This window comes from Limanda limanda, chromosome 10 (assembly GCF_963576545.1).
Source record: "Limanda limanda chromosome 10, fLimLim1.1, whole genome shotgun sequence".
Taxonomy (NCBI): domain Eukaryota; kingdom Metazoa; phylum Chordata; class Actinopteri; order Pleuronectiformes; family Pleuronectidae; genus Limanda; species Limanda limanda.
In genome coordinates this window covers 13,938,392-13,964,044 of record NC_083645.1, presented here as the reverse complement: position 1 = coordinate 13,964,044, position 25,653 = coordinate 13,938,392, and the positions used below count along the sequence as shown (strand labels likewise).

General features: G+C 40.8%; 3 protein-coding genes across 3 annotated transcripts; all 3 read left to right on the top strand.

The window, feature by feature from the left end:
* Positions 1 to 2,061: 2,061 nt before the first annotated feature.
* Positions 2,062 to 6,841, top strand: zgc:195212 (DUF4554 domain-containing protein). The gene is made up of 10 exons (XM_061079129.1): positions 2,062 to 2,154; positions 2,452 to 2,535; positions 2,619 to 2,674; positions 3,184 to 3,379; positions 4,128 to 4,251; positions 5,600 to 5,749; positions 5,880 to 6,001; positions 6,300 to 6,410; positions 6,584 to 6,682; positions 6,794 to 6,841. Exons 1-10 carry the CDS (start codon positions 2,062 to 2,064, stop codon positions 6,839 to 6,841), a joined length of 1,083 nt encoding a protein of 360 aa, XP_060935112.1.
* A 1,459-nt stretch (positions 6,842 to 8,300) lies between these two features.
* Positions 8,301 to 14,650, top strand: pola2 (polymerase (DNA directed), alpha 2). The gene is made up of 18 exons (XM_061079773.1): positions 8,301 to 8,470; positions 9,043 to 9,170; positions 9,290 to 9,375; positions 9,514 to 9,571; positions 9,733 to 9,842; positions 9,990 to 10,189; positions 10,638 to 10,726; positions 11,056 to 11,208; positions 11,521 to 11,583; positions 11,714 to 11,765; positions 11,937 to 12,055; positions 12,640 to 12,678; positions 12,884 to 12,957; positions 13,082 to 13,190; positions 13,355 to 13,461; positions 13,642 to 13,698; positions 13,781 to 13,907; positions 14,234 to 14,650. The coding sequence occupies exons 1-18, from the start codon at positions 8,386 to 8,388 to the stop codon at positions 14,384 to 14,386; spliced, it is 1,809 nt and encodes a 602-aa protein (XP_060935756.1). The 5' UTR covers positions 8,301 to 8,385; the 3' UTR covers positions 14,387 to 14,650.
* A 5,647-nt stretch (positions 14,651 to 20,297) lies between these two features.
* Positions 20,298 to 23,533, top strand: zdhhc24 (zinc finger DHHC-type containing 24). The gene is made up of 3 exons (XM_061079779.1): positions 20,298 to 20,829; positions 21,246 to 21,523; positions 21,910 to 23,533. Exons 1-3 carry the CDS (start codon positions 20,525 to 20,527, stop codon positions 22,200 to 22,202), a joined length of 876 nt encoding a protein of 291 aa, XP_060935762.1. The 5' UTR covers positions 20,298 to 20,524; the 3' UTR covers positions 22,203 to 23,533.
* Positions 23,534 to 25,653: the final 2,120 nt, after the last annotated feature.

The window sequence follows — 25,653 nt, the reverse complement described above, 5'->3', positions numbered from 1 at the left end:
TTTGGTCAGGATTACATTTATTTGTGTGGATCACTATTGATAGCTCTGCCAAACTTGAAAAACACTTCCTGCACAGTATAAAGAGGTACACAGGGGTCGCATCAAATTGATAACAAACATGAAGGCTATTGATGAACAATAATAACTCAAATCCATATGACACTTTAAGTGGAGGCTGGTGTGTATCTTAATGAAAGTTACTGATGTAAACAAATACTGCATATTAATGAAAACAAACAAAAGTCTATACCTGCTAATGTTTCTGAACTTTTTATATATGCCAAATAGTGTTACTATATATATATATATATATACATTATTATTATCCACCAAGTCACAGAGAATATCTCTAAGCCATTGAATCAGTTAATGAATTCTTTATATATTTTACTTCAGTGCTGGTATGTTACAAAGTAATTTTACTCAAGTATTGAACTTAAGTGCAATTTGAATAACTTGTACTTCAGTTTGAGTTCAGTTACCAACAGAAAAGCTATTTAGATAACTGCTTAGGTAATTTTTCATGTAAAAGCACTCACTCACACATTTCACGGTATTGACCCAGATTATAAATGTGTGACTTTTCATTTCCAGGCGTTTATTTATTATGAGTAATGATAAAGTCATCACTCCATTAATCAAGAAAATAATCAACAGATCAGATAGAAAACTGCCATTAGCTTTAGGATAAAAATTATAAATACATGTTTTAATAAAATGTTTGTATTTATGTTTATAATATTTATCATATTAAATGTATAACAATAATGCTACAACCTCACTTCAACAATAAAATACTCTTTTTATGTAAAGGCCCCAGTGAGTCATATAATGATATAAATCACATTATTCATTTTCTACAGAATAGGTTACAGTACATTTACCTCGGATGATAAAAGTAAATTTTCCTGATTAACCTTCAGTAACACTTTCTCAGTGATGTCAGGTCAGTAGTGTACTAACATGTTGAGAGAAATCCAGCAGGTAATGCTTTCTGTTTATCTTTCAATCTTGTTGTTTTTTAGCTGGTAAAGTTGTTGTTAAACAGACCGTCTGTACTTTATAATGAATTGACAGTTTGTAGTTTATGAATTACAGACCGTTCACTTGAAGCTAACTAGCATGTGTAGCGTTAGCCTGCTGAGCTAGGTGTTGTGATGGCTGCAGGTGCTGAGGCTGGTGAAGCTCCTGGGGAAGCAGAGAGGACAGCGTGGTGTAAAGACGACAGGGGGACTAGTTGTTCTCCTGTGGACTGAAACTGAAACTTCTGCTCATAGTTTGAACTGCACAGGTGAGCGGGAACTCTTCAAGCCACAGCATGAGCCGTCTCATCGGTGTAAACAAACAGGGGCTAACACCGGGCGTCCTGCCGTTCATCTGACAGGAAACAAGTCGTTCATTACTTATCGCTGGTTTAAATAGTAGAAAAAGTTATGTTACAGTGTGTTACTTCAAGCAAGCACATTTACATTCTGTAAAAATCACTTACTGACGAGTGGATTTCAGCTTAAAGGAAAAAAATGTGTTGTTAGCATGTTGTTAGCCTTCAACATGCTAATCCAGCGTTGGTTGATCACAGCAGACATTTGAACAAACCATTTAAGTCCCATTACAAACTGGTTCTACAGTATGATTGTCTAATAATGGTGCACACAAGTTAGATATTAGGTTCAATTCAAATAATCCCCAATCTTTGAGGACTCACTGAGTGAAGCCTACACTACAGTGTAGAAAAAACTTAGATCAGATGATATAACATCCGAGATTAACTCCACCCCCACATTGTATAGAGAATTAAAAGGACAGTGACTGCTCCAAGCCTCTTTTAGAACCAGGTTAAATAAATAGTTCTAAACAATGATCACAACAACAAACGACCAGGTGTTGTAACAGTTTTCCCTTTTTTTTGTACAGTTGCAGCTACTGGTCCCTGGTGCACTGGGATTAATATGACAGCGCTTCAACCTGGTATGTACACAAACCTAACACATATTGTGAATGCATCTGTGTTGTATCGAACCTCTGTTTGCTTCATGAGATCTCACAGATTTGACGGCGAGCATGTTTCCCTGCTCGTGTCCTGCGCCAGACCCTGAGGAGCTGACTGCCTTCAATGATCTCTATGGTTCCCTCAGATTACTCTTCTCCTTTCAGGTACAAACACCAAACCTCCTCCTAGCATCCTGTTGTCCTGAATGATAATTACTGATCGTTGAACATTTAAGCATCAGAGCAGCTTATTTGTATAGGATTGTCCTGTGATGCAACCTCTGTGCAGGGACATATTACTGTTCTTTAGAATTGCACCAGAATTGCACACGACAATAGGTGGAGCCTCAAGACTCAAACGGAGCCAAACATTTTTCACCTGGAAATTCTTGTGTATTTCCTTTCAAATCTCAGTAGTGACAGTAACCTGTCTCACTCTGTTTTCCCCTCTCCACTTTACAGATGAAAGATACAAGACTTTTAAGTCCAGAGTGGAAAACCAACATTGAGACATTCCTACGCACATTCAGCTTGGCTAATGCAGGGGTATGAGAGGATCTGTTTTATCTATTCATAGTTTAATTTTTAATTTTAGTTAGCAAAAAATTGACTTTGTATAATTTTTATAGATTAAAATCCACCTCAAATTCAAACTCAACCAGCAGACCCTCCAACCAGAATTCAGGTACACTCTAATACAATAATACGCCACAAATACGCTTGTAAACAAAATAACATATTTATTTATTTGAAACTCTGCATTACATGGTAATAAACAACCTTGTGCTTAGTTATTTTATAAAGTAATTTAAGAAATTTAAATTAAAAAAGCCTCACACACAAATACTACTGACAAAGTGTCATCATTATAATCATAAAGATAAAATCTCACTACTCCAGTTAATTTCTCATGGGTGTAATGCAGCCGCTCATTATTTAAAATGGGGGATGGGAATATCAGCCTCTGTTTTACGAGGCACCGACCTTGTGTTCATTTTCTTGCAGAGTGAAAATGAAATTTAGAGTTGCACCGGCAGGAGAGACCTCATTGAGTTTGGATGTCAGCTGTAAAACACAGTAATGTTGTTTTAAAATTATTTATTAATGCTATCATCTAATATCATATTTAACTCAACATAGACAAATGATTTACTTTAGTCTGCAGGAAGTCATTTTCTCTTCTTGGGTTCAAAGGCCTCCAGAGTGTGTTAAGAAAGGATGCTGGTGTCAGGGAGGACACCCTGACCTCGGGGACAGGTTGCTGCTCAGTATCCCACCTGGAGCCATGGATCAAGGCCTGTATGGGGAGCTCAGCGTCCAGCCTGTCACACTCCTTAGTCCCTGTGTGCTGCAGTACCCCAATCTGGCAACCCAGCTCACACACATACAAATATCCTTTGCTGATTTTTTCATTATTCTGGATGTGATGGTAAATGCGCTGTTTTATTTCAAGCTTTTCCAATCTTATTGACCTCTCAACACGCTTTACAGTCAAACTTGAATTCACCCATTTACACACACATTCATGAAGCGTATCTACACAAAGTCCTTTCTCTATGGCACCATTCACACACTGTTAGCACAGCTTTCAGAAGCAATTTGAGGTTCAGTTTCTTGCTAAAGGACACTCTGGAAAGCCGACTAGAGGAACCAGGGATTGAACAACCAACCCTCCTTAGTGGACAACCCTCTTTACCTCCTGGGCCAGGGACAATCATTGGGGGGCGTTAAGAATAGTGTCATTGTGGTCTCTGGATTATGTCTGTGGTTTTTGCAGATGGTGTGATTCAACTAGCTTCATAACTCTGTGACCTCCAGGGTGCACTGGAACCAGCTGCAGGGATGATGGCCAGCACTTCCAAGTCCCAGGCCATGTTCCTTAAATAGTGGATCTTTTTCACCAGGGAGAACCCTCAACCCTCACACAGGGTCATGTATGATTTGGGAATTAACCAAAAGACTGAAATCACAATCCCAACAATGATAATGAGTTTCCTTTTCAGGGTTTCTGCTCTCACCATTCGAAATTGAGGAGGGAGTGGAGCTCAGAGTAAAATCTCTGCTCCTCCATGGTGTTTTTGTGGAGGTTATTTGGGCATCTGGTTATAATTAGTTTCCTTGACTTCACATGTGTGTACGTTTTAGTTTACAGCCCCAGTAACGTTCCTGTTACAGGCCCCTCGGGTTTCTTCCACAACCTTCCTGCTCATCTGGGCTGTGAAGAACTCAGCCTGCACGGCCTCCACTGCTCCTCTTACAAAGGTAGATAACAACCACTGATGGGAACAACACACCAGAACGGGAAACATTTTTGTTTATTTTACGAGAAGGATTGTTTCTTCACAGAGTATACAAGTGACATACCTCTCTCAGTCTGAGTGGAAGAGTTAGCTCAACCACCTGTGAATGTTTAGAGACTGGCGCTCAGCCCTGGCCCGGAGCTGCTTGTATAAATGTTAATGAATACCAAAGAGCCCATAATGTGAATCAGAGGAAATAAAAGAAGATCAAATTGTATAACAAAAAACAAAGGACACACACAGAACACAATAACAAAGTACGTTAAAGAGACAGCGCTCAAAGACAGCGAACTGTTTCCATTTCCTGTCAACAGTGTAAATCTGGGGCTCAGCACTGAAATTACCGTTTCCTGTGAGTTATGTTCCGATCAAAATATAATGTGCACATGTGTTTAACGTTTGTTGCAAACAGAGTGTTGTGTCTTCTTGCACATTATCATATTGCACAGGAGAGAAGTGTGGTGTGGAATCTGGGGTGAAGAAAGTTTTAACCATGATTAGCATGGTGATGATTCTGACAGTGGAGACTCTGGAGACTCTGGTTCTCATCCTCCTTCATACCAGAAATCTGTATCTGAGTTTCTCATTTTTACCTTTGATCAGGATCATTCAGTGGATTTGCATCTAAAAACTAAAACTAAATCATAATTATGCACTTGTTACAATAGCAGTGATTAATCAACAATCATAATGATGATTTTGCCTAATTTGCTTGCTAGAGTGCTGCATGAATTCTGCTTAATGTGAACATCAGCCCGAACACATTGTTACAGTGACATTGCTTCGATGCTTGTGTTTTAGCAGTTGTAATGTTTATCACGTTTATCATCTTATTAGGATGCTTACATCTGCTCAGGGGAGCATTAATATTTGTAACAGAGTAAAATCATGATAAAACTAAAAACTGACCGACATCTCAGAAACTGCTGTTGCATTATGTATTTTACTCCTTCGTAGATGACACAGTGAATCAGAAACCACAGGTCGACATGAGATGCACTTAGCTCATACATTCACAATGAAAATGTCTCATAATGCACTCTTCCCCGATCGTAGTCAGAGAGAAGACCACAAACACTTACATTAATGGAGGTAGGTTTACTGCGGCATTAAGCTATTCAAACTAGATCTATAAAACCAAATGGTAGAAACGATTATCTGCCCTACCCAGGGGTGTGTCTCTCATTTGTTTGATTGCAACAGTGTCTTCAACCAGTGTGGGCTTGCAATGTTTTTACAATTTAGAGAGAATTTCCCCTTTATTTACTCCTCGTTTTTTAAGAGAAAATAAATATAATCATCCTCTGCAGATCTTGTGCTCAGTGGTGGCATTGTGTATGAAGTAGAGCAAGAAAACCAGGAGGAAGAATCGAATCTTCCCACAATGCAGCAGGGTCTCCTGCTCTTCCTCTTCCTGCAGCACAGTGACCCCTTCACCTCTCAGCTCTCTGATGTTATGGGTGAGAGAAACTGAGTCATGCAGACTCACAAACTACTACAGACAGCCTCCTTTCTTAAACAGCTAAGATACAAGAGTAATGTATTATTCCAGCCACAGTGGAAACTGGTGTATCTCTGATGCTCTTACAGCCACAGAGGCCCTGATAGAGCACCACCTGGAGGATATTCTGAGCAACAACAGACAGGCAGTCACAGCAGCCCTGCAGACTGAGCTAAAGAAAACACTGAAAGCCCAACAGCGCAGGAAAAGGGCAAGCATGACACACAAACACTCACACAAGTTGGATTTGGAACGAATATTTGACTAATCCTTTAATCAATTCATTAAGAAACATTTCCAACCATTTGTTTGTGCCATCTTCTAAAATCTCAGAATTATATGCTTTTCTTTGTTTTTATCCCTTATGAGTTAAACATTTTTGTGTTTGGACTAATGTATAGTTTCAGGTTGGGAGATTGTGGTGGTAATTTTTTCTATATAACTTGACCTTATACCTTATAGATCAAGTAAATAATGAAATTATTAATCTGATGTGTTCAACATGACAGGACCAAGAGAAGCTGCGTTCAGCTGTCAAGGTGATTCTCACTTCGTCCATCAGTATCGTGAGCTGTAGCAGTAACATGGACTTCAGAAATGCCTGTCTGAACAGCATGAAGGTGTGAGAAAGAAACAATTATTATAATGAACATGCAGATATTTATAGTCAATTATTAAAGATTACAAAGATGTTAACAGATAGACTGTAAATAATCATGTTACTTACAAACACATGTTCATATTCATGTTGATGATGCGACAGAAGTCACAAATGTGTACATATGTTTTTCAGGTGCATGATACCCATGAATTGACGGCCTCCCTCTGTGAATCTCTGTGGAAGGTGACATCATGGAAATTCACAACCAGAGGCCGGTGCTACTCTGCTCAAGTGAGTGGGATGTTTGTTCACATACAAGAACCAGTTCCTATAGCAGCACTTCATTAATGTCAGAGGTCTGGTTTAGTATCTGTATCTAACAACATATCATTGCTCCCACAGATGGAGGAAGAGGAAGAGAGTGATGGACCCACCAGGACAGAAATCTGAGACTGTCTGAGATTGTCATTATAAAAAAGAGATGTGTTGAGTTTGAAGCCTCTGAAAGCAGTTAACACTGGAGTGAATATTCACGACGTTGCGGATGATGTGCTGGTGATACAATAAAGACAAAATATTTAACCTTTGATTACAAGAAAAATAAATGGATTTTGTTATTATACTTTATGTGTTGCACACACCCAAAATTTATTTTAGCTCAAAAGATAGAAATGTTTTAAAGGAGATCTATCTAAAGGCTGCAACTATAATTAGGGCCCGAGCACTGACAGGCACTGACAGACAGTCAGGCCCTATTGAAATTGTAAGGATTAATTAATGAATTGGCTTTTTGTTATTATACATTTTTTTTAATTTAATCTAATTTAATTTACCTCCTGCGCAGAAGCTGACCGCACACCTCCTGCGCAGAAGTGGAGTGTGCAGAACTAATTTAATTTAATTTAATTTAATTTAATTTAATTTAATTTAATTTTTTAGGGCCCGAGCACTGACAGGCACTGACAGACAGTGAGGCCCTATTGAAAATGTAAGGATTATTATAATTATTATATATTATAAATTATTCTCAAATGTGTTCTCATATGAATTATTTTTATTATTATCATTTCATTAATTATTTGGTTTATCAAACATCAAGAAAACAATAGAAAATGCCTCTAACAATATTCTGCAGCACCAAACGGTATCCATACATGTTTTGTTGTATTTCATCCTAATCAAATTTGTATGTTTTTAGAAAACAGGAAATTCTCTCATGAGAAGCTGAAACCATAATTTTATCTTTTTCTGATTAACTACTCAATCAGCTGATTTAATTGGTGCAGCTTCTAATCCAGGTTGAAATATATTTCTGACCTTAAATTGTGGCTTGCCTCAATGCCCACTTGCCTTCACACTAGAGAATCTCCCGACCCATCTTTTTACAGTGTCTCTATGAAATCTATGTACCTTAATTCAAGATTGAAAAATGTTTCCCACTATTTCTCTTTTTTCTATATGTGTGGTTTTCTGTGTATATTGTTGTTGTCGCCATCAGTCAGTCTTTTAGATATTTTTGTTATTTGTCATAGATAGATTTGATATGAGAATTGTATTTATCCACACATTGGGGAAATTCACTTGTTACAGCAGCAGGCAGGTCAGGATGAAGTAGACGAGATAATAAAGAAATATTAAAAGGACATCATGATTATAATATGCTTTTGAATTAAAAAAAAGTAAAGAACCTCCCAGGAGAAACACTGGGAAGAACATGTGGCAGCTATTGGCATTTTAAAGGAATTTATTGTTTCTTTACTTTCTTTTCTTTGGTTCACCTGTCAATCCTCTCCTCCACGCTCCAGCCCAATAGGTGGCAGTAATGCGACCTACCGTCATTAAACCAAGAAGAAGAACAACTTCCACTATTCAATGCTTATGAATGTGACGTAGCTTCCGGTCGCCGCCAACAGCAACATCAGTCTTTTCGCGGTAAAATGAAATGAGCTTCTGGCGTTGATCGGATTCCTCCGGAGCTCTGACACTGTGAAACGATGGCCCCAGTGAGCGCAGAGAGCCTGAAGTCCGAGCTGGACATGTTTGATGTCCCCTGCAGCGACGAGTCCACCCTGGACAAGAGTAAGTGGCTAACGATAATGATTTCTGTACGTCAGCTGGAAAGTGACTGAAAATAGGCTGCTAGCATGTAAACACCCGTGGACTCCTGCTCATAGGGCTGAGCATCAAATATACTCTCATATCGTCCAGCCCCGGGTGCAATGTTATGGGACTAGTCTCTTATGCTATTCAACTTTCATATGCAGTGATTACTTTGTTTATGTTGTTGTCATTGTGTTTCAACTCCCCCACAGTCCTGCAAACCAACACTTGCCTTTGTGCAAAATCATAATCGCTTCACTCACAGCACATTGATATTGATTTGTGCTTGATCTTAGTTTCTTTTTGTGTAATCCCTGAGTTGACTGATCCATTTAGTTATGATCAAATCAAATGTGTCGGGACTCCTCGGTCTTGACAATGAATATCGCTGTTGTGAAGTTGGCTCTGTGTTTGGGCTATTTGTCATGCTGCAGACATGACTTGAGACTGATCAGATGTACAATGTAGAAGAAATGAGAGGGCTTATAATCTTATTATGTTCAATTCAACCATGCATTGTATTCCTCATATCCATCTCTTCGCTCCATCAGTGGTGGAGCTGTGTATCTGCAGCAGGATACAGGCAGATGAGATGGTGCTGGAGTGGGTCGCCTACAGCAGCAGCGCGAAGAATGGAGTAAAACTGGCCATGGACACCCTGGAGCAATTCAAGCATGAGGTGACAAGTTTATAGTGGCTCTAAAAAAATCTACCTTTCGTTAGGTCACAAAAAGGTAGATCTAACTACAAGTTAGGAAAACTATTTATATCTTTAGTGTTTGTCTGTCTTCTTTGCAGGTGTTGAACAAGAGGAAAGCCAAGCCAAGCTCCAGAAAAGAAGAAAGTCACAACAGAACCAGAGACATTAACTCACTGCACGAGTTGTATCTTTTAAAATTAAACTCCAAGGACAATAGAAAACCAACTGACTCTACAACTGATTCTCCCGCTGAATCCACCTGTTGTCTCTGACGAGTGTCTTCATCATGTCATTGTTTTAGTCTTTAACACCATTTGTTCAGAATCAAAGCTGAGGAAGAGGAAGACAATCTTCTAGATTCCTACTCTACTCCTGCAAAGGTACATTTTGACAACAAAAGCTTTATTCTCATCCAAAAATTGGACAGTTTTCTGTTTCTGCACTTTTAAGACTCACTAGCTGTCCAGAGTGAGTCTGAGAGAAAGAGTCTCACTTCCTGTGATCTGCTCTGACCATGTTTGCACCGTGTGTGTATGTGCAGGGCTCTCAGAAACGAGCGCTGACCACTCCTGAACATCCTCATTCCAAGAGGACTGCAGCTCTGCTGGCCAGCCCAGGGCTGCTGCTGTCTCCCGCCAGCTTCTCTCCCAGGTACTGAGCCGAGCACATCAACAGTTCCATACACAGTTTGACTTTGGAGCCGTGATACTAAAAGAATCACTCAACTGCTTCGCTGGATAAAGTGGATGTTTGTTGACTCTGCTCTTCTCCCATCTCTCTCTCTCTTTCTCTCTGCAGTGCAACTCCCTCACAGAAGTACAGCCAGCGGGGGGGGAAAGGGGAGGTGGTGGTCACGTTCGGGGCTGTGCAGGGCACCCGCTGGGTTGGCAGGAAGGATCCAGGTGCAGGCGTCCAGCTGCAGCTGTTGGAAAGTTCTGAAGACTCCCTCCGCTGCAGCTACAAGTTCATGTTCCAAAGGCTGCGAGATGTTCGGAATGGTATGCATCCGTACATCCTCATTCATGGTCATTAATTATAGACCCCAGTTCCTGTCAAAACATAACAGTCCCTTGATTTTGCACATTTACATACATTCAAAGTCAATTTGATGTGGAATGAAGATGGTACGAGTTTTGGCTCCTGCCATCCGGCTGGAGGAACACCTGACACCGTGCTTAAGATCCTTTTTCCATCAGCTGTTGGGTTTTAAATCAATTGTAGACCAACCGACTTTTGCAAAGATATTTAATATTTCATTTCAATTTCACAAAAATGACCCCATTGTATGTTTATGTATTCTTATATTTTTTTCTTATTTAATGTCCTTAATTTGTGCACTGGTGTTGAAAACTACCGAGAGCCTAATTGACCCTCTGGAAGGATAAAGATAAACCGACCCAAACTGTCACAGCCTGAACTAGAGATTTTTGCATCTCTCTTCCCCAGTGTTGACGGACAAGATCGAGGAGCTGGGAGAAAGCCTCAAATCTCACTTCAACATCGAAGAGTTCTCTCCCGTCTCTTTGCCAGCGCAGGTAAGGATGTCAACGTTGTGAAAAAACATTGAACAATGTTTTGACTTCAAATTAACCTTCAGCTTTACAAATGTGATTAAATCAACCTCCAAACCTTTTTTTAAATGAGTTTTTTATTCATTTATACTACTTTAGCTATGAAGGTAAACATTTCTAGGTGTTTCCAAAAACTTTTAAAGAAACGTCTTGTTATGTGGAAAAACTGTGACCTGATCATTGTGTAATCCACACTGGTTATCATAGATTACTAGAATAGCTAATAGCAGTCAAATCTGTGTATTATCATGACCGGCCTGCTCAGCGTGGCGTGTTTCTCTCTCCACCTGTAGGATAGTATGACGGTACTGGGACAGGTGTGCTGTGACAGTAACGGCAAACTGAACGCACAGTCGGTTCTGTTGGAGGCGGGACCAGAGCAAGGTGGTCAGCAAGTACCTGTCGACCTATCAGAGCTCAAAGAGTACTCCCTGTTTCCTGGTCAGGTATGAGAAGGACACTGGGTCTCCTGTGAAAATCTTGTTTGCTGTATAAATTATGTTTTGTTTAGACATCAATGAATCGAATGTGTGCGGTGGGATCTGCTTTGCCTGTGCACTGCAGTTTGTGCACCAGGTTATGGGACCACCAAGAGAAACAGAGAATGCCAAAGGCCTGGGGGGGAGTCTCGCCCAACGTCTGACCGAGAACTCTGACACCAACGACAGATTTCAGAATCGGCAACTGTCGGCTTCTAGTATCTGAAACTACCGTTGAGGAATTCAACAGATTCACCCGTGTCTGCCCTCGTTCCGCAGGTGGTGGTGATGGAGGGGATGAACACAACAGGAAGAAAACTGGTGGCTTCCAAACTGTATCAGGTCAGCTCCAAGTAAACAACAAGTGCTGACACGTTAACAGCGACAAAGATGACAATTGCTTAAGCCACATTTACTTAAAATCAAAATGAAGTGGTTCTTTAAATCTGTTTATCGTATTTTTTTCTTTTAGAGCGTCCCTCTTCCTTTCTACACTCCTGAGATCAAAATGGAGATGGATGAAGGTGAGGAACAATGCTTTCCTCACACTTTACTGTTACTGATTTGTTTTGAGAACTCTGTCCTCTAGAGATTAAACAAACATGTTCATGCAGAGCAGATCTTACAGCATGACATGTGCCAGTTTTGTCTCTTATCACATCAACCAAGTCACTTATGATTTCGTGCATTTGCAGAACTGATGAATGTCCTTGTGGCTTGTGGACCGTTCACAACGTCTGACACTCTGACCTTTGACCCTCTGCTGGATCTGATCAGTATCATCGTCAGAGATCGTCCTGATGTCTGCCTACTGGTATCAAAACCTTTTTTTAATGGAGAATAATCTTTATGGCTTCGACAAACACTCTCCTTGTGTAGCTAGTTGTGTACAATTGCTCATAGAACGACCTCAGTCAGTTTACTGGCTGTTATGAGAATGCATACTTTTTATTTTACAGTATTGAATGTACCATAGATGATATTTTTAGATAGCAAGTGGCTCTTCACGGTTAATAACCCTTTAATAACCCATTAAGCATTCTCGTCTGACATCTAACTTGAAGAGAAGGACAGGCAACGTAAATTATAACACAACACTTGGAATGGCGGCTGCAAGTGTATCTGTGCCAACATGTCGACAGTGACACGATGGGGGAAATACACAGAGACTGGTGTATGGAGATATTTAGTGTTTAACGCAAACCATCAGGGACAAGATTTATAAAACCTGGACGTAAATTGTGTGTGTGCGCATGTTTGCAGCAGCCTCTGACGATTATCAAGAATTTATTTATTTTCCGTGCTACAAATTCTCTAGTCTTGACCCTGTCACGGTCGTACAAACCTCCAATGTCTCTGTTACGTGTGTGTTTCCTAATTCTTCTTTTGTTTCTCCAGCTGGGCCCATTTGTGGATTCCAAACATGAACAAATCGAGGTAGGTTTACCAGTGAACACAATCTATTTGTTCCTAGAAGATCCGCTTTTTATTTTATTTTGTGATTTGAAAATAATGATTAAACCGAAACATAATAATAGTAATATAAATCCAGCATATTAAATCACTCTTCTTATTTTGAGCTTCTGGCCCAAGGATTAATCTGTCATGTCATGATGTGAGCATCTTTCTGTTTCTCCAACAGAAAGCTCAGGTGACTGAGACGTTTGAGGCCATTTTCTCAAGATGCATTGAAAGCATTGTGGATGGGACCAAAAGGTAAATCCCATATCGGACTCTGATTCAACTTCTGAATCTTCTGAGAAGCCCCATTTCTCCTCATGGTGTTTTGTATGGTGCCCTAAATCAGAAACCTATGTTTTTGTACCATTCTTTTATCCAGCGTTGGCTGTCATCTGGTGTTCGTGCCCTCGCAGAGAGACATCCACCATCATTTCATCTACCCACAGCCTCCCTTCACTCTACCGAGCCTCAGCAAGGACCAGGCCCAGGTCTCACAAACACACACACAGACCGTGGTGTTCTATGTGCAATCTAAACAAACTGCTTGTCTTTGTGACTTGATGAACTCATGCAACCGGCTTTTAAGCTTCGTCATGGGTAAGCGCGTAGTCACACATCTTGATCGGTATGTTTTCTTTTCTATTCTCTGCAGCGAGTCACCCTGGTCCCTGACCCCTGCACCCTCCTGATCGATGGGGTGACCTTTGGCTTGACATCCACTGACATCCTGTTCCACATGGGCGCAGAGGAGATCAGCTGGTGAGGGACACTTCATGCTGAAACGGAATTTTACATTTTCACATAACGTCATCCTGCTGTGGAGCTCAGTTACTGATACAGCTTAGGAAATGTTCACATAATTCCAATGAACATTGCAGGGATAAATGTGGTAATGACTCAATATTTTTATGTTACAAGATACTTTGGTTTGTGTTGCAGTGGCACCGGATCAGACAGATTTTCCCGCATACTGAAACACATTCTGACGCAGAGGAGGTAGGAATCCTGAGGATACTTGTTCTTATCTGTTTCTGAGGATTCCGAACATTAACGCCTCCGCTCTGTTTTTTCTGTGAAGTTACTACCCGCTGTATCCGCCTGTCGAGGAGGTCAACATGGACTATGAGAAGTTCCAGAGCTTCGGTCAAATGCCGCTCACCCCCGACCTTCTCATCATTCCCTCTGAGCTGCGTTACTTTGTAAAGGTGCAAACCTCCCTCCATTACATTAATATGTCATCTACATTTACAGGAAGTGTAACAACGGACTAAACATTGTTAGACTGTATGTGACAATAAATAACAAGAAAATACTTTATTGAGTATAGAGCTGGACTGATAAAGATTTTTGATTGGTGATATTAATAAAAAAAAATTATAATACTGATTTATTGGTTGATTGAAATATATTTAGTAAAATGAAAACAAATGCACATGTTCTTCTAGCATGTTTATTGTGTATTCCATTAGGTAAGACTCTAAAGGATCATTTAAATGAGCCTTTTTAAACCCTTGTCTTCTCATGTGCTCAGGATGTGGTTGGCTGCGTCTGTGTCAATCCTGGACGGCTAACAAAAGGCCAAGTGGGCGGGACCTACGGCAGGCTGATGATTCAGCGCAACGTCACGTCAGAGGATGGGAAAAGAGCGAGCCCCTGTTTGACTGCTCAGGTGGTGAAAATCTAACAAGACTTGTAATTCTCACTGTCACCAGAAGTGACCTGACTTGAGCGGGACCAGTTTGTCAACAGCTCTGTACGCTGCCCTCTGCAGGCTCTCTGATGTAGAAAATGTAAACCATCAACTCTTGAACTGTTGAAACCACCTCACCCAGTTTAGTCAGTTTGGTGTGACCAACATGTTGTAGGAGTGCACTGTTCTTTGGATGGAACGTGGGTTCAGTCTCTCTGCCTCAGCAGAAATAATCTTTTCAATAAATTATTGACAACATTTGTACTTGATTATGTTCTTTCTTCTACCTGAGAATGTTATTGTTCACCTGTGGTTTGTGTTGCCTCCACACCAACAGTTGAAAATGCTTTTTTTGTTTCACAGCCTGCGTCTTTTCTGTACTAAGCTTTTATCTGTGGTTCTGTTCAAAGGAGAAATAAAACTTTAAACTTTAGTCTGAAAAACCTTCAATAATGCTGTTTAACATACTGGTGTTATTCCAGGTGATGTTTTATTTTTAAATGCAACATTGGAAACAGTAGTTTCACCTTATTTCTCATAAATAATCGTAGTATCCTGCAGACTGGATGACCGCTGTAGGTTTCTGTGCTTCATTCTCAGGTTTATGGGTGGCACGGTGGCACAGAGGTGGTTTCTCTAGGTATTCTGGCTTCCTCCCACAGTCCGAAGACATGCAGTAGGTGTGAATCTCCCTGGAGCTATCTGTTGCCTCTGGGTGATCCCCACCTCTCACCCAGTATCAGCTAGGATTGGCTCCAGTCTGCCCCCTTGTGACCCTTCCATGATGGGCAGTGTAGATAATGGATTGATGGATTCTCAGGTTTAGTCATTTAAAATACATTTAGTCATAAAAGTCATCAATCTCATCCAAATCACTTTGTTGGTCTGTCTTTTTTGAATTGTCCTCCACTTGAAAAATCTCCACATTGTCACAAGTACCTGGAAAAGAAATTAAACATAAATCCTATGTTAATCTTCATCTCATCCTGTCATGAGTTACAACTTATACTTTACCTTTAGCTTTGTCATCAACTTTCAGGTCCTTTTCTCTGAAAATTTGATCATAAAAAGATATGAGAAACATTTTCAGATGTGTTTTCACCATCACAGACCCAAAAACTGGACTCACGTTTTCTTTGATTGTTGAGGTGCGAGGAGATTCTCGATATCGTCCTCGCTGAACTCATCCCTGTCTGAAGATCCTGTTTTACTCCCTGACTTATCATCGTCGTTGTCATCTTCAGCCGCTTCCTCTTGAATTATGTGAATCTTCTTCAGTCTGAAAATAGAATATTTCATTTAGTCACGTTCAGTCATTGTCAAAGAAAATCATTGACTTCCTTTATTTACCTGTTTTCTTGTGGTGAGATGATACTGTCATCAGAATCGCTTTCCTCCTCTCCTGCTTCGTCACTCCTCTGCTCCTCTTCCTCCTCTCCCTCCTCTCCCTCTCCATCCTCCTCTTCATCAGACCCTTCCTCAACCTCAAATACCTTGTTTTCGACTCTTTCATCCTGAGAGGAGGCAGAACCCTGTTTTCTCTTCTCCCCATCTTCATCCTTAATGTTGTCTTCATCATCTCCCTGATCCTCGGACTCATCCTCTGCTTCTGTCTGCTCTTCCTCTGTTGTGTTCTTCCTGCCAGAAACCTCATCATCGTCATTATCATCGTCATCCACGTGTCTCACGTCTTTCTCCTCATCTTTCTGACTTTTCTTCTTTTCCTCCCCATCTCCAAGATCATTCCTATGCTCCTCTTCTTCCTCATCCATCTCTTCCTCACTGTTTTGTTCAGCACCACTGTTCCTCCCCTGCATTTCTTTTTCTGCATCTCCATTTTCAATCTTCACACTATCGCTCACTGATTCCTCCTCTCTGTCTGATTTGTCAATAGGACTTTGATTCTCTGCTTCTTTGCTCCTGGATTCCTCACTCTGACTCCCTGACTCCTCTCCAGTGGAGTGACTCTCCTCTTTGTGACTCTCAGAGTCTTCTCCCTCACTCTTGGTCGTCTCATTCGCCACCTTCTCGATCTGTGGTGATGCAACAGCGAGTCCCCCACTCCTCCTCTTTGTCCTCTGACCCCCGCTTGTCCTGCTGTTCCCACACGAGGCATCGCTCTGGACCACTGTGACAACTGCACTCGAAGTCTGAGATGACCTTGAAAAAAGAATAAACAACTAAGTATTTTGTTATAAAGACTTAATCCCTGCATTTAGTTAAACTGTGGAAGACAAAATATAGGGAACATATAGCATAAGTAAAAGTAGCTTACTCATATTGCAGAATAACCTCTCTCAGTGTTATATTACTGTATTATTATTATATTATTTTAGAGGGAAAAAAGTTAGTTAACTTTGTCGTGCACCATAGAACAAAGGTGAGAACAAACAACAGGAATAAGGAGAATAATGATTTTTAAAATATAAAGTCAGAAATGGGGAACATTATTATTATTAACAACTATATTAACTTTCTTTATAGAGTAACTTACTTAACAGTGTTACAAAGGGCTCAATACAGAGAAAGCAATGAGATCAATCAAAATATAAAAAGATCATAAAACAGAGGAATAAAATGAAATTACGCATAAAGTAAAAGACAGTTACGGCTGATCAGTGTAGATCTACTTACTCCTGAGAGCTGCAGCTTTCTCTGTCTGAGGACGTACGCTTTGTTTTTCCTCTCTTCTCCCTCTTCCTCTTCTCTCTGCTCGACTGACTGGAGTCTCTGCCACTCTCACTGCTCTCTGCCTGGCCACTTGACAGACGAACTGGATACACACATGCACACAAGTTACAGGTACAGTTACATTTAGAAGAAAACCAACACTACATTTTATGCAATCAAAGCTTGTTTCCTTTTCCCACCTGGATTAACGTCCAGCTCCTGGGTGCAGTGACTGCTCCTGCTTTCACCACCCGTCTCTCTTGGTGCTCTTCTTGTCTCAGCCTCCACCAACCTCTCGTGTGGAGGTTCATCCATTTGCAGCTGACCCCACAGAGCCCCAAAGGCTGAGGGGATCCCAGTAGCACCTGCCGTCCAGGACAAGGGGTTGTCGGACTGAAGGGAAGCCCAGCCTGGTTGATCCTGCCTGGGCCAGAGGGGATGTTGAGCGAGCGTGGGGGCGAGGTGATGGAATTGATGAGAATGAGGGAGGATGGAAGGAGGCAGGAGATGAGATGGAAGTTCAACAGAGGAACCTTGTGGTTGATGGGGCATGTTGGTGGGACACCTAGCTGACTGGGGTTGAGTGTGGGTGAGCCAGGAAGAAGGACAGGGCAGATGAGAGGAGACTTCCTGGTTGTTGTCTGAGCGGCTGTTTTGTTTGTTGTTCTCTTGAAGTGCAGAACAGCTCTGTGGCTTTAATTCTGAAAACAGAAATAAATGCTAAATGTGACTGTGCATGGAAACTAAGGGGAGCTGTTCTGATGCTATGAGTAAAATAGCTTGGCAGGATAGGCCACTAAGGACAGCATAGCTTTGGGAAATAGATTGTGGAAAATTCCTGTGAAATTCATTCATTGGAGTCATGTAAATCATGACATATCTCTGTATTTCCCTAAAAGAAATAGAATACATGTGAGATATACTTTCTTAAAGTGAGTGAGGAAGAGAACAAACCTTGTAAAAGTAAAAGTTTCTCTGCAGAAGCTTTTGTCATTTGTTCTTCTTTTGAATTCTTTAGACATGATCTCAAATAATCCTCCCTCTTCTGTAAAAAAAAACAGTTTCACAAGGATCCAGTTTCATAAACATACCAAGGGCTTTTTGAATCAAATGAAAATTTAAAAATATATGTGGATAATTGTTCAGACCTTCCTCTGAGCAGTTTTCTGCTCGAGGTGCTGCTGCCATTCGGGGGCGCTCTCCTCCAGGTACTTCTCATACTCCATCTACAAGGGTCAAAGGTCAGTGTTAAATTGAGCATTAGGAATTTATAAAGGCAGGAATAAGGTACAACTACAGTCAGTAGGCACCAGGCTTCTTTTCCTGGGCTATACTGTCTGTCTGTCTGTCTGTCTGACCCGGACAGTCTTCATGGCAGCGTTGCGGGCCATCAACTCTCTCAGTGCGTCCTGTGCTGTGTCAAACTGCTGCAGAAGCTGCCTGTTGTGTTGCTGGGCTGAACGCTCTCTCTCCGTCAGCTCCTGCCAGCGCCTCCTCAGATGCATCTCTCTGCTGCATCAAACACACACCAAGTCAGATACACAAACGTATACACAATGATGCACATTGCAACACCTTGCTAATTTTATCTGTGCACTTACAGATGCTGGCGACTCTGAGGAGTTGAAAAGTCAGCTCGCACCAGCATTGGCCCGTGAAGACTGTAAGACACGGGGCATTGCATAAAGTTACAGTGTCACACCCATGACACACCCCCACCTACACACATTTCTACTTCTAGCTTAGTGAGGACACTTATCTGTGTAATGCCCTAGCCCCAACTGATTTGCACAAAGATATATGTGCAAGTACACACACACACACACACACACACACACACACACACACACACACACACACACACACACACACACACACTTTACACTGAACTTTAAATTTAACAAACATTACTGAGACAACACTGTACAGATCTCTGCAGCAGTCAAACTGTATTATGCTCATATTGGTCAGAGGATATTTAGTGTGTTCGCAGTATTTGTTTTGAAGACAAGAAAGCCGATTACCACTCTTTGAATCCATGGCAGCATCCATGAATCTTACCTGTGTGTTAGACTGTGCTGTCTTTGTTGAGTGAAAGTGTTTCTGTCAGCGCCGGTCAGATTTCCAAGAGACATTAAATTCTCCTTCGGTGCAGCCATGACTGTCAGCTCTCAGTGGATGCAGAGATTATCAGGGATTAAGGTCTGTGCTCTAGGGGGAGGGTCCAGAGACGTGCTGCCAATCATGCACATCATGGGGATAAATTAAGTAGTTAAACAGAAGTGAGTTGTTTTTTTGTCGATGTGACACATAATCCATTTTTGAAACTTTCACTTTTACTATAGGTCTGTACCTGAAAAGATTGAAAACCATTAAAATGGAGCTTTATTTCTGAAATGTGAACGAGTGCAGTGAACATAACGGAGGATCCTCACTTTATACAATTAAACACAATTGGACATGGTATGGACCTTGAATATTTAATGGACCCTCTTATAAAAGCCTGAAACCTTGATTTATAGTAAATGTATATTAATTATGAAGTTGTAATAACATGTATCGTTTTTATCAGCCTACTTTACAGCAACATATATTGGAGAAGCACAGCGACATTTTCCAATGGGGGGGGGGGGGGGGGTACAGAAACATAAACCATGCCTGTTTATATAGTGAGAGATATTTTCATAGCAGCCTCGCAAAGCAGTAGTGGAATAAACTGCAACTGAGAAATTTGAGGGTTTTTATTACTAAGCAGCAAATCCTCACATTTGAGCGACTGAACATATGTTTTATTAATATATTAGCATTAGTTACAGATTTTTGTTATTTATTTTTACAGGTACAGTGTGCAATCAAAAGCCATTGCCATTAGCTAAAAGAAGAGTGGATGTAAATTCATTAATCATTTCAGCTCTTTATGTATGTACTGTCAGGTAGTTTCATCTATAACAAATCATGTTTTAGAAACGTATCTGTTTTATATGCATCTAAAGTATCTTAAGCTGTCAAATGAATGCAGTGGGTTGAAAGTATATGGTAACTAATGACTAATGAGAATACTCAAGTACAAGTCCCTAAACATGAACAAGTACAGTACTGAAGTCTATGTGCTCAGTTACCTCTGTTCATTTTAAGTTTCAAGAAGGGCACACGATTTATTTTGTTACCAGCGGAACCAAAAGTAGCTTGAGTCATCACGGATATATTTTTATGTAACACTCGCGATCAGATTCCGTCCATTGACAGGATCCGTGGTGAGAGAGGCAGCGTCTTGTATTTACTCTGATGCGACTTTAGTTTTTCTCAAAAGAAGTTGAAGGTTTAGTTTATATCACGAATTTGATGTAAAGTCGGTCAGGCCGCTAACGAGTCGATTTTTTCGCTAACTGAGCGAACCGACGCTTATTCGAGGGTGTGTCTGTCAAACCGGTCCGTCCACCGACACCGACCACACCGGGAAACATGACGAGTGTGGCCTCTAAGGTGTTCTGCCGGGTGGAGCGGGGGTGTCGCCACCTGCCCGTGGTCCTCAACACCGTCCTGGTGTTCTCCATCACCGCGGAGGTGAGCTACCTGGTGGTGGTCGAGGCTCCGCTGGAGCCGGACCAGAAGAAGACGGAGTGGTCCGCCTGGTGGAAGCTGGTCCACCTGCTGGCCCAGTACTTCATGCTGGGGAACATCTGCTGGAACGCCCTGCTCTTCTTCAGGACCAGTCCCAGCATCAGGGGGGTGTTCCTGGGAGGAGAGGGCGTAGGTCAGGGCTGGAGGTGAGGAAGGAGCAGGGGGTTGTTACTGTTTGATGAATACACAGAACATTATGTGATATGGCCGAAGGTATGTGGACACTTATCTACACACTTTTGTGCTTTTTTAGTCTGGACTCATGGTTGAAGAAAGACTTCTCAGTTCAGATCAATGATTTTTTATTATCTTCCCATCTTAGTTTTGGAATATAATACCAGTACTATAATATATGGAGGCTATTTCCAAACTTACAGTTTCCATCCGATCCAAACACAGGAACAAGAGGGGCTCACTAAAATAAAAAGCAATCAATATGCAATACAATTATGCTAGAGCCTATAAATTAAACTATATTATCCATTTGTTCCAGTGTCATATGTGAAATGGTGTTCATGTGCATCTCTGAAATTATACACTAGTATTAATTTCCTTTACACAGGTACTGTTATACATGTGAGACGCACACTCCTCCTCGCTGCTCCCACTGCTACGACTGCAAAGTGTGTGTGCTGCGGCGGGATCACCACTGTGTCTTCTTCGGCCAGTGTGTGGGCTTCCGCAACTACCGCTTCTTCCTGAGCTGCCTGTTGTTCATGTGGTCCGGGCTCATGTACGCCACGCTGATGAATGCCGAGGTCTTCATCGTTATACTGAAGGAGGGGGTGAGCCTGCACAGCATCCTGCTGCTGCTCATACCCTGGATCATGCTGGTTTCAGGTAAGATCTGCTGTCTCCCATGTTGGTCCCATTGTTGCTCCTATCCTGTATAACTCACTTATTTTAAACTAATTAAGTTGTTCTGAAACTATGTATTTTAACATTATTTGCTACTTCATATGTGTTTCATCTGCTCTATTTTAATCTGCCATTTTAAAATTTGGTCCAATCACAATATCATTAATCTCCCAGATTGTTCCACAGGGATCAGTAGTAAAATGTACATATACATGTGGATGCCTCATGTTTTTAACTAAATTAACCCTTAGTTACCTTTCCAGAGTTGTAGTATTAATATTATTATTTAATATTAATACAAGGCAACGCTGCCTTTATGCCTCTACCTGGTGTTTTATGACCGACTGTGTCCCTTCTCCGTGTCCTAGGCCAGGTCTCAGCCCGCGCCTTTGCCTTCGCCTTCATCGCTGACACATGTGTGGTGGGCTTCCTGCTGGTGTCCTCATTCTTCTTCTTCCACCTCTTCCTGCTGTTTCGGGGACAGACCACCAGGGAGTGGTACTCATCCCGCCGACCCTACAACCTGGGAGTCCTGGGCAACATGCGCAGCACCCTGGGCATTCGCTGGTACCTCTGCTGGATCTGCCCTCTCATCCCATCACCTCTACCTGGAGATGGGATCAACTTCCCGGTCACGGGGTCACTGGAACCCAGCCGGTAACAGCTAGAAAGTCCGAAGATTACCAGGCTGTTTGTCCTTACTTTTGCGGTGATGGTTGATGGTGTTAGGGATCAGCAGCAGGGGAGATCGCCTCAGATCAAGAGGAGACATTTTGGGATGGGAAGAAGCTAGAATATCATGTGGTTGTTAAAGGTTTTGTTGGATTTTGCCCACCACTATCTTCTCTGTATCTTTAGCAGAGGAATTGGGGGTCTACTTGAGAAGATACTTTGACATTGAACCAAAGGTAATTTGTATGCTCATTGAGGCTGGCATCAAGTCCCTTTGGAGTACTGAGCACTGAAATATATGTACACGTGAATGTATTTTATTGAAGATGAAAATGTAACAATTTTAGATTATTACCAGGCTCTCACAGACTGCAGCTGCTGTGTCGTCATCCAGTTTAGCTGCCTAAATGTGACGGGCGAACACATTTGGCTTGCACTGTTCCTGAATAGACGATCGGATTATTAATTACACCGTCACTTGCCTCTTATATGCTGTTGTGCGTTAGCTGCTGTGATTATAGAGCTGAGTTTATTACAAATACTCTGAACTTTTTACTGGATACTGACAGTGATGTCTTACCATCAGAAGGGCAACTTATGTAAAAGCTAATGTTGCAGTTTACAGGCAAATGTCAAGTCATTTAGTAAATGCAGTATTGACATCACATGTGAATGGTCCTTCTCCATGTTTCATATCAAACTGTTCATGTTTCAGTCAGAAAGTGACTGTTAAACCAAACCTACAGTGTAATAACATGACACGTTCTGACTCCTCTGCTCCATTTTCCTACTCTATCTCTGTTTTAACCAACCAGTGATACAACAAACCGTCAGGCGCCAGGCTTCAGGGTGACATTTTTTCCAGAAATGTTACACTTTAATAGTTTTATAATTAGATTATTTTCTCCTGAAATGTTTCCTGGAACTGTTTCACCAGGCTGTTTATGAGATTATTTTATTTGATCACTTTTCCGGTGCTCAAAACCTGCATCGATTCAGTGATTAGTATGGATTAGGGACACAGCGTTGATGCCTCATTACAACACCCCACCCACTGCTCTTTTGCACCTGTGCTTTTTGTCATTTTAATTTTCCCGGCCTTTAAATGTTGTGGCAAAAACCCACTGCCTTTGTTTCACAGGTGCTCTTACTATATTTGAGCTTTAATTATTTTTTCTGCTCTGTCGTGCCACTCAATGTTTTGGTTTTGCCATTAAAGGTTGATTAAGTTAAGGTTTATGAAGGGGAACTATTGAAACATGTATAATTTAATTATTTTGTACACTGAAAATTGGTGTGAGTTGTGTTGTGGTTATAAAGCTTGGGATTGAAATGAGTTTTGTCTTCAGTTGAAATCATTTTAAACATTAACTGAGTGCTTGAAGAAACAAAAAAGAACAGAATGAAGATCACCTACAAGTTTTAACCCAGTCTTCATCTAGAAACATGAAGGTGCTCAGTTCATTTATCAAAGGATTTAAAATTTGATTTTGAATTCAAAGCAGTGTGCCTTAGTATTTGTAGATTATGACTTATTGATCACAAAACTAAATTCTAACCTTTTCCCTTTACCAGTTTAAATGGAGCATCACTCCTCAGCCCATCCACACAATCTACTCATTCACATTCCCAATTAATTCATTCGCAGGGAGAATGTTCTCAAACCGGCTGTCGCCATATCTGAAATAGAATCATAATTAATACAGGCACAGCCATTTTGGACCCATATCCATGATCCTAATACACGAGAATGTCAGGAGATGTTTTATACTATTATATTGTTCCATGTCTGACTTCATAAAAACAACCAACAGCTCCTTTCTCAACCATGACTGTGATGGTCAGGTGCAGTCACCACAGCTGAGCTTTATGGGGCAGCCACACCCACAATGTAGCTTCTATAGCTTCATCAGTTTGCACCTCACTGCAGGTAAGTCGTCTTGTTCCCAGTATAAAGTACTAGTGTAGTATTTTACAGCAGTGTGGTACTTTGGTCAACTTATGGATGAGTTTATTAGGATTGGATGAGCAAGCTACAGTTAGTTAAGTGAACGCTGTTAGCTGTGGTGGTGTGGTTAGCATTAAGCTAGCTGGGTGAGAACATGAGTGACTATTTGTCACCAGGTCTTGAAAAACACTGACATCTCTTTTTAAATCTAGTTCATGTTTACAAGTATTATCTAAATTGTGAATTAAATCTGTTCTCTCGAAACAATCTGGCTGTGAGCTAGCTAAATCAAAACATGTGAGCTAACATTAGCAATGGAAAGTAGCATGAAATTGAACCTGAACTCCCTTAGAAATACCGTAGTTATTATTTTTTCAGCTGATGTAGCTCTCATTATAGTGTGTTAGTTTTAAGCTAACCAGGCTAATCTGTTGTATTTCCTGTATTTAATAGATTTTTATGTTCTAGACAGAGCAGCTGTTTAACTTACTTTGACTTCACCTTATGTCGTTGCTAACAATGTAACTCCAAGATATCTGCAGATCTTAAAAAGTATTAAAAGTTGTCACTGTTATGTGATGTAGTATCACACATTAAGTAACCACATGTGATTTAACAAAAAAAACATCTTGAAAAGCTTTTTTAGGTCATGTCCAATTTATATGTGTAACTAAATTAGAAATATGTTACTTTTGAAAGTGGTTATCCGTCCGTTTACATGTTATGCTGCAAATGTGGGTCAAGGGTGTGCTTCATGAAGTAATGATATCTATGTATAGATTATGAATTATTGTTTCAAATAGCTGGAAGGAAATGACAAGTGTGATATAATTGTCACTAATTCTTGCATGGGTTGAGTAATTCTGGGCTATTTTAGTTGACATCTGTATATTTTATGCCTTAAACCCTGTAGAAACCCTGCAGTCTCTTTAAATGTCAATTTAAAGAGACTAATTATTAATTGTATAAATAATGAATGTATGGTATACCAGTAGATAAGCTAATTGGATCAGTGAGTCTAATTCAATGCAGAGCTTTACTCCATAAACATTGTTCAGAGGATCATAGATGTAATGTTTTTTTTAGCTTATATGTCATGTTGTTATATTATTAGATGCAATATAAATGAAGGATAGAAGAAGAATGGAGAATATGTCTCTGTCTGTCACTTATAATGTGAATTGTTCATATGTTGATCACAAGCAGGAGAGAGCAGTAAACCACCAGGATGGAAATCACAAAGGAAAATATGTGAGTGATGTTCACTGAACAAACCTTCACACACAAACTGTATGATTTATTCACCTTATAGCAATATATGAACCTTTGTTTCGGGTGTGTGTGTGTCTCTGTGTGTCTGTGTGTGTGTATGTTTGTGTGTAGGACACAGATGGATATGCTTGAGAAAATAGCTGAGCTGGATTACGGTCAGAGCCAGCTGAAGGAGCTGAACACTACGATGAGGCTCTGGCTGGATGTTGCAGATGATGAT

Coding starts and splice junctions, on each gene's coding strand:
- zgc:195212 (XM_061079129.1), top strand. CDS start 2,062: ATGTTTCCCTGCTCGTGTCCTGCGCCAGACCCTGAGGAGCTGACTGCC. Junction 2,675..3,183: donor ACCCTCCAACCAGAATTCAG/GTACACTCTAAT, acceptor TTGGGTTCAAAG/GCCTCCAGAGTGTGTTAAGA. Junction 4,252..5,599: donor CCACTGCTCCTCTTACAAAG/GTAGATAACAAC, acceptor CATCCTCTGCAG/ATCTTGTGCTCAGTGGTGGC.
- pola2 (XM_061079773.1), top strand. CDS start 8,386: ATGGCCCCAGTGAGCGCAGAGAGCCTGAAGTCCGAGCTGGACATGTTT. Junction 9,843..9,989: donor CCCGCCAGCTTCTCTCCCAG/GTACTGAGCCGA, acceptor TTCTCTCTGCAG/TGCAACTCCCTCACAGAAGT. Junction 12,056..12,639: donor GTCCTGATGTCTGCCTACTG/GTATCAAAACCT, acceptor TTGTTTCTCCAG/CTGGGCCCATTTGTGGATTC.
- zdhhc24 (XM_061079779.1), top strand. CDS start 20,525: ATGACGAGTGTGGCCTCTAAGGTGTTCTGCCGGGTGGAGCGGGGGTGT. Junction 20,830..21,245: donor GGCGTAGGTCAGGGCTGGAG/GTGAGGAAGGAG, acceptor TCCTTTACACAG/GTACTGTTATACATGTGAGA. Junction 21,524..21,909: donor CTGGATCATGCTGGTTTCAG/GTAAGATCTGCT, acceptor TCCGTGTCCTAG/GCCAGGTCTCAGCCCGCGCC.